The 14890-nt window shown below is 35.2% G+C and overlaps 1 protein-coding gene across 7 annotated transcripts in view; it reads left to right on the top strand.

The window, feature by feature from the left end:
• KIF16B (kinesin family member 16B) overlaps window positions 1-14890 on the top strand; it is a 140057-nt gene that overhangs the window by 62164 nt on the left and 63003 nt on the right. For 5 of the 7 annotated variants that reach the window (XR_007162244.2, XM_048060972.2, XM_048060978.2 and 2 more), the window contains exons 14-18: window positions 548-599; window positions 1833-1970; window positions 6554-6636; window positions 6831-6919; window positions 14612-14644. Coding sequence is in view for 6 of the 7 variants with exons in the window: in XM_048060972.2 (XP_047916929.2) it covers window positions 548-599; window positions 1833-1970; window positions 6554-6636; window positions 6831-6919; window positions 14612-14644 (395 nt within the window). In the remaining variant the exon portion in view is untranslated. The remainder of the gene's footprint in view (window positions 1-547; window positions 600-1832; window positions 1971-6553; window positions 6637-6830; window positions 6920-14611; window positions 14645-14890) is intronic. The other 2 variants (XM_048060974.2, XM_048060977.2) reach the window with 1 other exon arrangement.

Below are 14890 nucleotides of genomic sequence, written 5' to 3' on the forward strand. Positions count from 1 at the left end.
TTTATATGCCTTGTGATTTTTCAGTAGACAAATTGTAGTAGTCAAATAGTAGTCAAAATATAGTGCTCATATAAGTGTTCATTACATCTCACCACTATGGAAAGAAAAGCTCTTTACATTTCTCTGCTAGAGTAAGAAAAGCTCTTAGGAGGTTATAATTCACTGAATTACATTATAATAATACCTGTTATTTTACTGTTTAGGTTTATGTAGACCGGTTAACCAGAGATAGGTGCTTAATATGCTTATCTATCTATATTAGTTTTCCATTTTTCTGATTGTGAAGCCTGACTTGAAATCTAGATCTATGTTAAATGCCTCAAAACTACAACGGTGGTGCTATGCAGGACAGTTGAAACTTACATTTACTAGTAACATTGTATAATAATGACTGAAAGCATTCTTAAAATACAAGGAAGAAGAAATCAGGTAGTATGTTTAAACATGTATTTGGTCCAGAATACTCTGAGAAAGTAGAAAAATAAAACATCTGTGTGTGTGTGAGAGAGGGAAATTTCAGTTGAAAATATGTCTCTCTTTTAATTAGGAAGGCCAGACATATGTTGGCAGAGAAGATGCTGTGACAGAACAGGACATTGGTATGGAATTTTGCATTTCTTTATTTTCTTTCTTCATTTTTTTCCTCTTTCTTCCAACATCCCAATAGGTTAACAGAGCTGTATAATTTTTCTTTTTTTTTCCTTGTAGTTAATTGTTTATATGTTCTTGTGTATTTTAATTTTTAGAAAATTTATGAAAACTAAATTACATGGGATTTGCTTCAAAAAGCATGTCTTCTGAAATAGCTTGTTGGCTTCAAATCTATTCATATACTTGTTACTAATTTATTTCTTGCTACTTTTGAAAGAGCCTCCCGTAAAAATACCATCCTTTTTCATACAGCACCTGTCACAATTATTGCACAATCATTCTCTTAACCTTTGTATAAAGACAGTATTGCTATATTGTTATATCTAAAGAAGTCTTTGGACTTTAGATTTTAGAAGAAAATTCTGAAAGTTAATGAAAAGTAAATAGTCTTCTTGTGCTGATTTTTCTTACTTTTTATTAAAGCAACTCAATGCCATTACTGGACTAACCTGTCACATCAGCTACTTAGAGGTAGTTTAATCAAATAAGCTACATCCTTTAGTTCTCAAGTGAGAAATTGAGAGACAAATAACATAGTTTTGTGTATTTCATTTGGTCAAAAGATGCCTGGATTAAAATTTATATATAAATTCCATGAAATTCACATTGCTTTGTAAGATTAAGCAATATGGGTAGAGATAATCGCACATTACTTGAAGAAGAGATGGAAAGTAGCATAACTGATGGATAAGTGCCTGAGTGTAATAGAATATATAACCTTATTTCAGCCTTTCTTATTGTCTACAATTGCATGTTTTATCCTATCTATTCAGACTTAAGTGTAGCTGCTTTAAGGTCTAGAAGCTTTTATGATTTCCCAGTGAAACTAGCCAAAAAAACCTGTCTCTACAAATATGTAAACTTTTCTTCACTGTTTTCCAACAGAACAAAATAAGCATTTACTAATCTGGTGCCAAAACACAGGAGAAAAGAGCATTATGTAAAACAAATCAGAAAAAAAACACTTCTATTTCCACTACAGTAAAACAAGAAATAGGGTCAATGTTTAAGGAATGCAGGAGGTCGTGAATGAACAAACAGAACACGGTCTGGGGGGTGGGGGGTGGGGAAAAAAGAAAAGATGCTTGCGAATATGTAACAGTCTGTCCTTAATAAATCACTATCAGCATGCAAATTTTATTAGTTGTTAAGAGACTAATTATTTTTTTGTGTGTGTTTAGTTCTTCATGGTCTTGATTTGGAAAGTGAGCATTGCATCTTTGAAAATCTCAATGGTACTGTGAATCTTATACCACTGAATGGAGCGCAGTGTTCTGTGAATGGAATTCAGATTACTGAGGCCACGCACCTAAACCAAGGTATTACCCAGCACAGTATAGTTTTCCATACAGCATCTGTTTATTTCTGGCAACACTACTGAAAAATCTGTGTGTATATGAAGAGATTACTGTTTAATTTTAATTCAGTTTCTTCTTATCTGCATCCCAAAGTTATATGGAGAGCCATGGAGTTTTTGTTCTGTTACAGAACTGCTATGTGGTGAAAAGAGAATTATTTACTAATTTGAGCCACTTCAGAATCTTGAGTATGAACTGATACTTGCTGTCTGATTTCATTCAAAGTTTATACATAAAGTGAACTCCGTGGAAGATAGCTTAGATTGGTGTGATATTAAGAAAAATAATACTGGTCTCTGCATGACTAAAATAACGTCAGAGTTGTTTTTTTTTTCCTTCTCAGGGCTTCAGTGCAGTTCCACTTAACACTCTATTGCCAAATCCTCTTGGGTAGCAGGAGATTTAGTTGGAGTATCTGTTAACTACAGCTGTAGGAAAGTGACAAAAAGAGGGAGGCTAACCCTTACAGATGAAGTTCACAGGATTACAATTTTAATATAAAAGCTTTAAAATCTGGAAATGATTGAAAGCAGCTGGTACAACTGGGAACAAAGGTGTATTTTGTTGGCTTGGAAAGGACGGACTAACAAGTAAGCTGAAGAGTGCTGCAGCAGAGGTTCTGGATATTTTATCTTCCAGGAGCACCCAGCATACTTTCCCATTTAGCTATGAGTTGAAGTCATGTTGAGAAGTGAGGTTGTAACACAGCTCAGCTGCTTAGAAGCAATGCCACTTTAACGTTCCTGGACAAAAGCTTTCAGGATAAGCTCATTCTAACAAATGAGGAACACAGTGGACAAAGTAGTGCTGAACAAGGAGTCTTGCACCTTTTCAAACTCAAGTGCTGCAAGATTTTGCTTTCAGAAAATAGTTTTGTTATGGCCAGGGGATGTTGATTCTGTGAAGTGTATATTCATGTGAAATAAGAGACATTCAGTTGTTTCTGTTACAGATACAGAACAAAAAAAAGAAAGCCCAACTCCTTTGTCCTGAATCTGAGTAACTCCTATTGATAAATTGTTAGGACATTGGCATTAATGGCAAGAAACACTGTTCACACGAATTGTGCTTGCAGTGGCTCATCTTTATTTTAGCCTACTGCATTTCCAAGGCATTATAGGTTTGATTGGCCTCAGACGAAGGCAGAAGTTTGGGTCCTGTTTCCTTCTTTCAGGCATATGCAGCAACTTGATTTTTGTACTGTGAAGAGTAGAACCATGTTTTTTTTTTTTTATTATTATTCTGAATTTCTGTCTAAAGAAATTTGCAACTCGGAAAAAGGGGGGCAGGGAAAAGGGTTGCTTTGAATTACTAAATTTTGAAAAACAGCTGCACAAGCGGATCTGTAGACTGTGTAACCAGATTGAGTCTGAAAGAAGGATGGCAGCTTTGACATCAGGTGGGCAAAGCTGATGAAATAACTGGTTTAACAACTCGTGCACAATACATCTCTCCTAGCTGTGTTAGCATTTAGTCTCACAGCATGAAATGCCAGCCTCTTTAAATATCTGCTTTAGGTATTGCTGATTATCTACTGATATATTTAAATGCTTCCGTTTGTGACAGTCTAAAAAATTCAGCACACTTTCAAATGAACAGTTATTAATAATAGTTGATAAAAAAAAAAAAAAGAGGCATGGTAATTAATTACCACTTCCTTCTTCAGATTACTTCCACTGTTTGTGAATTCTGGCTAATGTGGCCTCTTGAGTAATGCAACTTGCTATGATATTTTGTTTTTCTAAAGAACATCTGATAGGATTTGTAAAGGTAATTGAACAAATACTCACTGGAGTTTGTTCTTTACCTTAAATTTATCCTCAGTTTAAAATGAATTTTCCATTTTGAGGCCAAACTGCTAACCTGTCTGTAGTTATTATCATTTCTCCGTGCTTGTTTTTTTACAGTTTGTTAATACAAGTAACTTTTAGAATCAGAAAATAAACTTTTAAAAGTTAGGAAGATCTTAATTATGGATACCTTTGTTTGCACAGTTCCAAAATACTGGTGTGTGTAGATGAGAAGTGCTTGATGGTATTTGAACATACATTCTTCATACTTGTTTCCTATTCTCTGGTCACTTTTGTGTTGGAGTCAACCAATTAAATTACCAGATCAGAGTTCCATAAATGATAAAGACTGTTTTTGAATGGTGCTTGTTGTTCTTAGTACTGTCGGTGTATTTGAGAAACCTTTTTTTCTTTGCTATTTAACATTCCAGGAGAAAAAGAATTGTTGCTTAGAGTAAACAAATGAAAAGCAAACCCCATAGCAAAGCCAGTTATGTTTCCATGACGACATTTATGCTGCACACTTGCATTTTGATGGGGAACTGCATTGTACGATAACGGACAATCTAACCTGATGCTTAGGAAATATTTGACAGTATGCTTTTGATCCAAAGTTTTTTTTCCTTGATAGGTTTTCATGTTGCTGCATATCTAAGTTCTGTCAAGTGGGAGTTAAGATTGTAGTTTTTCCTTATTAATATAATAATAATTAAAATACTATATCAGCAAACAGATAGAGGTTCCATAATGCAAGAAGTGGCATCATGAAGTAATAATGCCTATGACATTCTGGGATAAAAAAGAAGAATGTAATGGGAGAAGCAGAGGAATTGTAGTTCCCCTTCAAATCTGTGCATTGACCATAATGGTGTACTAAAATGGGCAACCTGGCTTACGGGAAGATGTCTCTGTCTGTGGCAGGGGGTTAGGAACTAGATGATCTTTAGGGTCCCTTCCAACCCAAACCATTCTGTGATTTGAAGTACTTCACAAGTGTATCATGTGACGTGCACATACCCCTTTTCCTTCTTCCTGTTCAGACTTATGCTAGGCTCATCATCGTATGATTTGGAGAAGTACTTAAAGAAAAACCTAGTTGTAATTCATATGATCCTCCATCTGATTTTGAATGTCATGTGCTGCTGTTAAGCCTCTTCTACCTGTTTTCTTTTAGATATGTGAAGTTAGGAACAAGTATCTTTAGCTGAATTCATTCTGAAATTTTTAATAATTTACTTAACTAACTTCTACCTAGCAACATGGCCAAAAATGTTTACAGTTATTTGTGTCTTCATTTGAAAGTAACTGAAGGAATTTCACTGGAATCGTCAATGTCTCCTCTGCTAAAGTAATGAAAACGTCCTTCCAGGCAGCCAGCAAGAGTGGAACAGAGAGATGTTTGGCATGACTGTGAGCGTGTGAAGACTTACCCCTTTCACTACAGCAGTCATGACTAGCAGGGACCCCTTTTAATATGCTTACATTTAAAAAAAATTAAATATATATATATATATATGTATATATACCCAGCGCAGTTCTTCAAGAAAGGGTCAATCAGCTTCTGTCATAAATTACAGAAGTGGTATCAAAATGACTTTGCAATGCAAAGCTACATACAGATCTATGGAAGGTAATTCTTCTTAATGTTAGTCTGAGGTGGACTGTTCTTATGGTCCAAAATTGAGGTGGTGTGTATACAGCAAGAAGTGATATTGTGACTATAGTGCCTCTTATCATTGAAATGCCAAGACTGAATGACCTTATTTAGGTTGGTGTTCCTAATTAAGCTAATTTTAAGAGAGGCACTGCTTATTCAGTACAGCATTTCATTCTCAGACGATAACAATTTGTTTGTAGTAAGCAGTTGTAAGTGCAGTTTTTTTCAGGTTTTAAGTGTAATCGAATCTATTCTCTTTTAAAAGTGCCTCACACCATTCGACAGATAAATGCTTGATTTTGTGGTGGTTAGTTTGGAAGACTTCGATGTTATGACAGTAGTGAGACATCACTGACAATGTGCTTTTTAGTGGGAAAGTATTAATCTTGGTGCTAGTGTCTTTAAAATATTATAAGAATTGCCCAGAATCACATTATATATGACCTGTACCGTAGCTGATTAAATACGATAATAGATGTGCATTGAACAATATGAATTATTCAAGATTCTTTCCTCAGAAAATAACTATTGGGTATAAAAGACTAATAAGCCTGTTTTGATTGATGACAAACTTCAGTGTTGTTCTACATAAAAAAGAAAAAGGTAAGCGAGAGTACAAATTATGAAAAAGTGTAGCTTTCAGTTTAGGTTGATTCAATCTTGACTTCGATCAGAAGTGGATGAATAATGATTAGTTCGTTCTTAGTCACATTTATGGACATTCCCATGGTGTTTGGTACCTGCTGGTAGCCTCCAAAGTACCACTGTTGAAACGTATAGGTCAAACTGGGGCAGCTGCTATGACTGCTTCCTCTACTTATTCTTTAAACTAAACTGCATGAACATGATTGACCTTTGTGTGCATGAACATATATTTTTTTTTTTTTTAGGTAGGAAGAAGGAGGAATAAAATATATTTTATTTTATTTTATTTTTATTTATTTTTATTTTATTTTTTATTATTTATTTTTATTTGTTTTTTTATTTTTTTATTTATTTTATTTTTTTATGTGCTTACATATTGGATGACAGAAAAATTATTTGGCATTTCCTGATATAGTCTGTTGTCAGTAAATGGTGTGTGTTTTTCTCATCAGGTGCTGTTATATTACTTGGAAGAACCAATATGTTTCGCTTTAACCACCCCAAAGAAGCTGCTAAACTAAGGGAAAAAAGAAAGGTGAGATAAAATAAGTATTTGAGTGAATTTCAACCTCTTCACAACTTTACTGCTAATATAGACATACCTTGAACATTGTAGATTTGCTTTAGTTTTGCTTCACATATAATACTTCATATTTCATGAAGTGAAACAAAAAAAGTTTGCAAGCACAGCAGTGTTTGTCTAATATATATTTTATGGTCTGTTGTTAGAGTGGACTGCTGTCTTCCTTCAGCTTGTCTATGACAGATCTTTCAAAATCTTGTGAGAACCTATCAGCTGTTATGCTTTATAATCCAGGGTGAGTATATTAAAAAATGTTCTTGTTACAATTGCACCTGTTCTTCATTTTAATGGTTTGAATATTCCAAATGGCAGTAAGGGAAAATATTTTGTTCTCATGTTAATAGTATATGCGTACTAAATAATGAGCTTCTGAATGAGGTGAGAACTTCTAAAAAAAATGTTATTTGAACTAAAAATTCAACTTCATGCTAGAAAATGGGAATTCAAGTTCATGCTAGAAAATGGGGTAAAAAGACACCGAGAAGCTTTCTATCCAGCTTAAAACTTTCCTTTACCTGGGGTCTCACTATTGAAATACAAGAACCGTAACTGCACCAGCAAACAGCCCCACTGACAGATCTGACATGCAAGTTTTCTGGGAGAAAAGATCTGGTATTCTAACGAAGGCAGTTCAGCACAGTAATGACATTGCAAATTTGCATTTATGCTTTCTTCAGAATTACAAGTTAACTATTTTTCATAAGAAAAATGAATTGTAAACTGAAAATTAATTAATTAGTATAAAACCAATGCAGGCATAAGAAGTCTGGAAAATTCATGTCTTATGTTCTTGCTTATGTACCTCCTAGTAGGTGGCCAAGTTAGGATATGGAAAACCATTTTATTATATGGTTACAAGGAAATAGAGTACTTATTGTAGAGAATCTGCTTTAATATCTTTACCAGTGTTGTTTAAGTGACTTATAGAGAATTGATGGTGTTTTTGTTCTTTTTTTTTTTTTTTTTTTTTTCAGTAGCTAGTGCCTGTGTTTTTAATTGAGAGTGAGATGGGATGCTTAAATCACCTATGTGCTTTTGAAAAATTGGCCATAAATTGAATTACAAGCTTGGATAGTACAGCTCTATTCCTGAGTTTTACTGGGGGGTTGTTCTTTATCTGTTAGAATTTAGGAAGATCAGATGGGTAATAATAACTTCAAGTTAAGCAAAGTCTTAAATACTGTGAGTATATCTAATACCGTTGCTTCAAATTCTGTCTTTATTGCTCTTTTGCCAGTAAACTACCTGCTGAGAACTTGAAACAGTGAGATAGTTGTTCATAAATAACATACTTTTTTCAGACAGAGAAGAAAGAGAAGGTCAAAAAAAAAAACCAAAAAACTGTGCATGTATATATGTATATTTTTCTTCCTGTTTCTTTAGCCTTTTCAAATAGTTATTGAACTTGTAGTGACAACTGCTAGAATTACATCTTCTGAGGGCCAGGGAAAGTTCTATGAAAGTTCCTGGCTGTTCTTTGTTACCTCTAGTTATTGATCTACCTTGGCCTACAGTGGGTTTTTCCAGTCTAATGGCATGACTCTGTTTAAAATACTATTATGAATAATTGTATCATACTGCACAGTGCTGGCCTTGACTTTGCAGTCAGTGTAAACCAGGACAGATTGTTTCAGCATTGCCTCATGTTTACTCTTTCAGATTTACAGCAAAATATAATGGCATGGGCATGGCCCAGTTGAAGGTAGGCTTAACAATGATTTCCCTGCCCAAGGAGCTCATACTGTCTTCAGATAATGCTAAATCACGTCTTGTAGAAGGGAATTTTCCTGTGATTTGTGATTTCAGCAAGAACAACAACAACAACAATAAACGATAAATAGAAGAGTTACTTGATCTAGGATGGAGTAGTTTGCTGCAAATTCTTTTTTTCCCCCAACCTTTTGTGCAATATAGCTTCTTTTTTCATTGTCAGTTCTTCAAATATCTTGCCTTGCTTTCCTGGAACTCAATTAGTATGACTAATATAATTAAATTATCAATGTATTCAGCAATTTTTAAAAACTCTACCCATCCAGCACTTCTTCTAACTTGTATTTTGCTTTTTTGGGTGTGGTGAGAGCTGTTCATGTTGAAATTGTGGCTCAAGTTAGGTGAAATACCTTCATATGCCTGAACACTTTCATGCCTGTGTGCTATTAGTCTGTAAACTATGAGCAGAGGGCTAATTATTAATATTGTCCTGCTCTTCTGCATCCAATTAATCTTTGTGGATTGTCTTGCAGGAATGGATATTTTGTCTTGCTTAATTTCTAAGCACAAGCAAGCATTATACTTAAGTCTCACCTTACAGGAGAAATGCATGACTGTTACTTGTGTGTGAGCAATAGAACCTATCTGTTCCAGTTGTTGTTACATACATTTGTTTTTTGAAGTGAGGAAGCTCATAGTTGCATATTCAGAATTTAAACTCTTATCCCTGTCTTTAGAGGCTTTAACAAAGTTTAAAACAATATATGCCATACCTAATAATATACATTGCCCACGCAGTGCAGAGGCGGTTCTCATTCTAATAGATCAGTGATTTAAAAAAAAAAAAAAAAAAAAAAAAAAAACCCACACTCAAATATGACTGGTTTTACTGTTTTTATGACTTCTGCAATGACAAAGTATGTTCTGAAGTTTGTACTGCTGTTTAACTGACCATTGGTCTTGTAAATCAGTAGAAGAAAGCATATTCCATAATTGATGCATCATTGTGGACAGCAATTTGGCAATAGCAGCTTTTCAGCTTAGGCTGTGGTTCCATGATAATTTTAAGCTTGTTTATGTTGATGCTAAAATTGTTTGCTTTCCATATCATCCACTGTGACAGTAGTGTTTTGTTTTTTTTTTTCCCTGTGATGTTGTGAGCTTGTCCAAAGAGGTGTAATTCTGCAGAATATGTCACTTCAAGGGAAACAGGTGGCTGGGGTAATTGCAAGTTAAAGAAAACACGTTTTGAATAAAGCATTTCCCAAGCATTTAGGACTCAGTCATATTCAAAGCCAATGGCACCATACCCATAAAGCGTTAGCTTGCAATATAGGGTGTGGACTCCTTCCTTTATTCTGAACCTTTATTACATTGGGCTGGGCTGTAGTATGAGTTCCTCATAATGTAATGGCATACTGCTCACCTTCTGTGCAGAGCTAGATTCAGTAGCAGGCCAATTTTTTTTTTTTTTTGGGTGGGGCTTCTGTAGATGACCAGCATTCTGCCTGCTGTTAATTTGGTAATTCAAGCTCTTCTTTTCTTCCAGTACTGATAACCTAAAGGCTGGTAGCTAAATTTGCAATTTCTGTAGGTTGCAATAAACCTCTTGTAAAGTCTAGTATCTTTACCAATCAATGCCAGAAGAGCCTGTGGGTTATTCCTTTCAGTTGTGATAACAACAGATAGCAGATAAATGACAATTGCTCCGTGTGCGTGGCTTTAAGGTCTACATAGGTAGCTGGCTGAATTTTCTTAATTTCTGGGTATGTCATTAAAGGCTGTCCAATTTGAAGCTGTATGTGATCTAGACCTATTTCAGAGTCTGAGAGAAAGTAATAGTACCTGATTTAAAGTACGGTGTACTTATAAATAAATAAATAAATAGAACTTAAAAGAAACTTGTAATGATTTGTAATAACTCTTAAAGCACTTGGTTTTTCTACTAGTTTTTCTACTAGTTTTTGTACTCTGCTTTCAGAGCACGTTAATGCTTGTTATTCTAAAATGAAGAAAATGGGACAGTAGGGAGAGTTTACACGCTTTTGAAAAAGATTCAGCTTTTAAACAGCAAAAATACTATTACTTCAAGTTTTGCCTTTGTTTTGCAGTTTGAACTACCACTAAAAACACTTAATTTATTCTTTGGGGAGGAAAAAAAAAAAGCACCAAAACCCACTTATCCCTGTCATGCAGGGTGAAATTTAGGTGCATTACCTCTGGCGTGCATTCCACGAAAGCTTTCCCCAGATTGCCCCATGCTGGTACCCGAAAGGTGCATCCTAAATATTAAAGCTCTGCTGCTGCCTGTGCCCAGAACTGCTGCCGTCTTGGGGAGCCAAGCTGGTGACACCTCTGCTATACCTGCCCCGGGTTTTCCTCCGTTGAAAGCGAGGGTCTCCATTGCTGAGCTTGGAGTCATTCTCCTTCGTGGCACCAGAAGTCTTTCAGATCCTTCTACACAATAGCACAACTCCAAGGAGCGGATTGTCCATCTGTGTCCCTCCCTCCCTCCTATGCAGGGTAGGTGACGGGTGTTTTACCTTGCTTCACTGTCCCTAGTATTTTTAGGTCTTGAGTATTTTGTCTTATATTGTAGAAAATTCCTTCCTAATCTGGTGTTTTTCTGGCAAGGAGATGAATGTGTTTATACTGTTTAGGTTAAGTGTTGTCCAAATTAGCAGTTGATTTTTAAACCTATATTTTCTCAGTCCCACTACTTTTAGTGGTTGTCACTGAGACATTATGCATAACAAGATCTCTACTGTATCTTAGACAGTGTGTCTGGTAATGACAGCTAAATGCTGCTTGAGTAGAGGAGTTTGCTGCACTTTGTGTTTCTTTCTATATGGTTCTATTCTCTAACTTCATTTGTTTTTCTTTAAAGGAGATATCACGCAGGTCTTGCTTATTTTATTTCTTTCCCATGTGAAAATCAGTGATATCTTTAATTTTATTTTTTTTCAGATGGGTGGTCTGTGTGTGCAGCTTTTGCTGTATTTTTTTGTTTTTTGTTTGTTTGGCTGTAGATTTTCCATATGTGGAGATAGTTGCATAAAACTTTGGCTTGCTGTGCAAAATCCTTTGTTCTGTTCATTCCTAGTCTTTGTCTTTAATCCAGTGTCATGCAACGCTGCTTCAGGTAATAAGCTTTGGATAAAACAGTTCTGCTTGTAGATCTGTGTTGAAGATTTCATTTGTGGACCTTCTGTAAGGTATATTACACTGTAACTCTAAAACCACTCATGAGAAACCTTGATTTTGTCTTGTCTTCAGCATGTTGGGTTTTTTAATTAATCTCATAAATTGGGCTACTGAACAGCATTGTACCATCTTTGTAGTCCTGATAGTACTCAGTCTTTCCTAATAGATGTAGTACCGGATCACACTTTTGTGCTGTGTAAATTAAGCTATTGTGGTATTGTACTAGTAGAACTGACTTCCTTTTCTCTGCAGCTTATCTACACTGTCCTTATCACTAGATACTCCACATTTTCCAGGAAAATGGTGACTATTTAATTCTACACTGATCAGATTAAGTTCCTTTGTGGTAGATCTACAAAAGAAGAAAGAGTAGATTCTAGTCCTTAATATCTGTATTTTTTTTTTTAATTTCAAGCTAATATTTTTTTTTTCTATTCACAATAGCGCTCACATTAATAAAGGGAGTAGAGTTTATGAGAAAAAATATTTTTATTAAGGATATCCTAATCCAAAAAACATCAGTCTTGCATCTGTGCTTTGTAAAACTGGCAGTGATTTGTTACAGCCAATGATGTTATTGGGGATGCTGAGATTTTTTTTTTTACTAGCTTCTTAAAGAAAGAAGGCTTCTGCAATCATTGACTGCCTGTTCTGCCTCCTAGTTCCTCTCCTGTCCTGAAACACCTTTGAACCCATAACCAGTTTGAAGCAAATATTACAGAGGTAGTTGTCTCAAAAGTAATGGATTCCTGAACGTGTTGATAAAATGGGCAGCCAGATGTGGAAAACATGCATCATTATTACCCCTGCAATAATAAAGTCTGCAGTGTGAGCACGGTTGGTAGAGAACAGAGACGCTGAATATCCGTGTGGGAGGAGAGCCTTCAGTGGAGCTCAGACCATCTTAGGCATCACCGAACCTAAATAAGCAGCAATACACAAGGCTGCGTTAGGCCGTCTGTTCACAGGACTATTTTTCACTTGTCTAAAATTCATTAAATATAAATTTTTAGAGCAGCTAGATGTAGTGTTTGGAAGCTGCTGTTTGGGATGTTGATGGTGATCTGTATTTGCTTTGGGAAATAGCCAGTTACACTGAAGAAGAAACTGTTTCTGTGTAGCTCATTCCTGTCTTTTCTGAACAACCCTTTGAGCAGCTCTAGTTTCATTTCAGTGTAAGATAAAACTTATTGCCTTCACATGACTGGCGAAGGTGGTAGAGATGCTTAATCAAAGAGAAAACCAGGGAGTTTTCACTGCTCACGTGTTTTTTTATCAGTGATTGCTATGATGGCTCACTTTCCTTGTATAAGATCTCTATCAAAAGCCAGTTACCATTTTTATGTAGATATAAAATATGTTTGCCAAATTATGTGTTTTATAGAAGTGTCACAATATCAAAAGATTTTGCTCTGGGTTTTTGAATTATGTCAGCAGATCTGCAATGTTTTACTTCACTGTGGCTTAACTAAGCATGGGAATACTTGTAAATCGTCTCTGCCAACTCTCCTAGCATAGATGGTTTACATCTGACAGTGCTTAATGGGAATCTGCATTTCCAGACTCCAAATCCCTTGGCTCTATATTATTTTGGACTGAAATAACGATGAATATAGTGACAGCCAAGCCCTAGCTAAGAAGTGAGAGCTAGCAGCTATGAATTCCAGAGGCAGACTAGCTACAATGAGGGATTATCAGGTATAGCTTAAAAAAGAAGAAAGCTTAGTAACCACTGAACAAGACTTTTGCTTTCTGAAGGTCTCTTAAGATTGCTTTTGTACTTGCTCTTGCAGAACTTTGTGAATCTTGCACTACTACTACAGAAATTGATGAAATATACTTAAGTTATCTCTCCTTGTGCTGTGGCATTGAGATAGCGCCTACAAGATCCCATCTTAGACATGATCTTAATGTAAATGTAAAGGGGTCTTGGTGAGAAATTTATATGAAGGCTCTGAATATCTGGAGTTGTGTATAACAATCTAAAATGGGGAAAAATGGAATTTTTTAAATTAGTGTTTCTCCATTATTCCAGCGGTTAGAAAGATGCTTCTTAAACACTTTGGAGTCAAAGTTTACTTGAATTGTTTAATAAACATTACATTAGTGTTGTATTTTCCACATGTTTCCAAGGATAACTCCTTTCAGACAGTTGTATGATTTTAGAAAGAGATATTAAAATATACCTTACATTTAAAACACATGCCTACGTAATTGAAGTCATGATATCTTAAAGTGCAGTTCCTCAAATAATTGAAGTTAGCTTGTGGTGCAGTCTTGCATTTTTTTTCAGCATTTCTCTCACCTGTGAACTTCTTAAGATGTAGCAGCTCTGAAATAACTGAATATTTGTGTATTTGGTTGAGTACTTCAGCTCATATATAGGTTCTTTATGCTTAAAAAAAGCACAGAGACTATTTCCTTTGGAAGATTGCCTTAAAGAATACAAATCTTTCAAAGGAAATTAAAATAAGAGACTTCTGTACAACTGTAATAAGAGCTGATATTAAAAAGACAGAAAATACTCTCTTGTAATTATTCACAACCTTATCAAGCTAAACATATTAAAATCTCAAAATATTTTAGATAAATGGGCTTGTATTGTGTTCTGTCCATGAATGTTTCACTTCACAGGGGTATGAATTCTTTTCAGCCTCACTCATCACATCATAGTAATGCTTCTTTTCTTGGGAGGAAAAGGAAGAATTGCAGGCATATGCTGTAGCATAGTTCCGTAGCTCACTCCCTTCTCAGAATTGGCCAAGCTAATAAACCATAGGATTATGAGCATCGATTAACTATCATTGGCACTTGTAAAACATGTTTAGAAAGAATAACTATTTAAATTTTACTTTGAATTGTAGTGTGATTGACTGTTCCATGAATCTAACCGATTTAACCTCTAATAAAACAAACTGTTGGTGATGTTAAAATAGTCTGTACTGCTAATATGTTTTTGCTATCAATTCCTCTCTTAATTGATTGCTCTGTTTCCCCCTACCTCCCATGGCAGTCTTTTCCCTGTAAAAGGACCGATCTGTTTAAGGTAGAGAAATTCAATTCCTATGTATTGATTGCCATGTCCGCATGTAGTTAACTTGCAGAGGCTATGCTAATCATTTGTCGTGTTTATCTTAACTTTTTAAATGGTCTTTTTCCCCCAGAAATTCATTCACTTTTCTGTTTGTACTTAAGTGTCAGACAGCATGATACCTAATTTGTAACCCTAATGAAGGAAATACTTTCTTTTACTGTAGAAAGTAGTTTTATAAAACTTTTCATTTGCATCATT

The sequence above is a fragment of the Anser cygnoides genome, chromosome 3 (assembly GCF_040182565.1).
Source record: "Anser cygnoides isolate HZ-2024a breed goose chromosome 3, Taihu_goose_T2T_genome, whole genome shotgun sequence".
Lineage (NCBI taxonomy): Eukaryota > Metazoa > Chordata > Aves > Anseriformes > Anatidae > Anser > Anser cygnoides.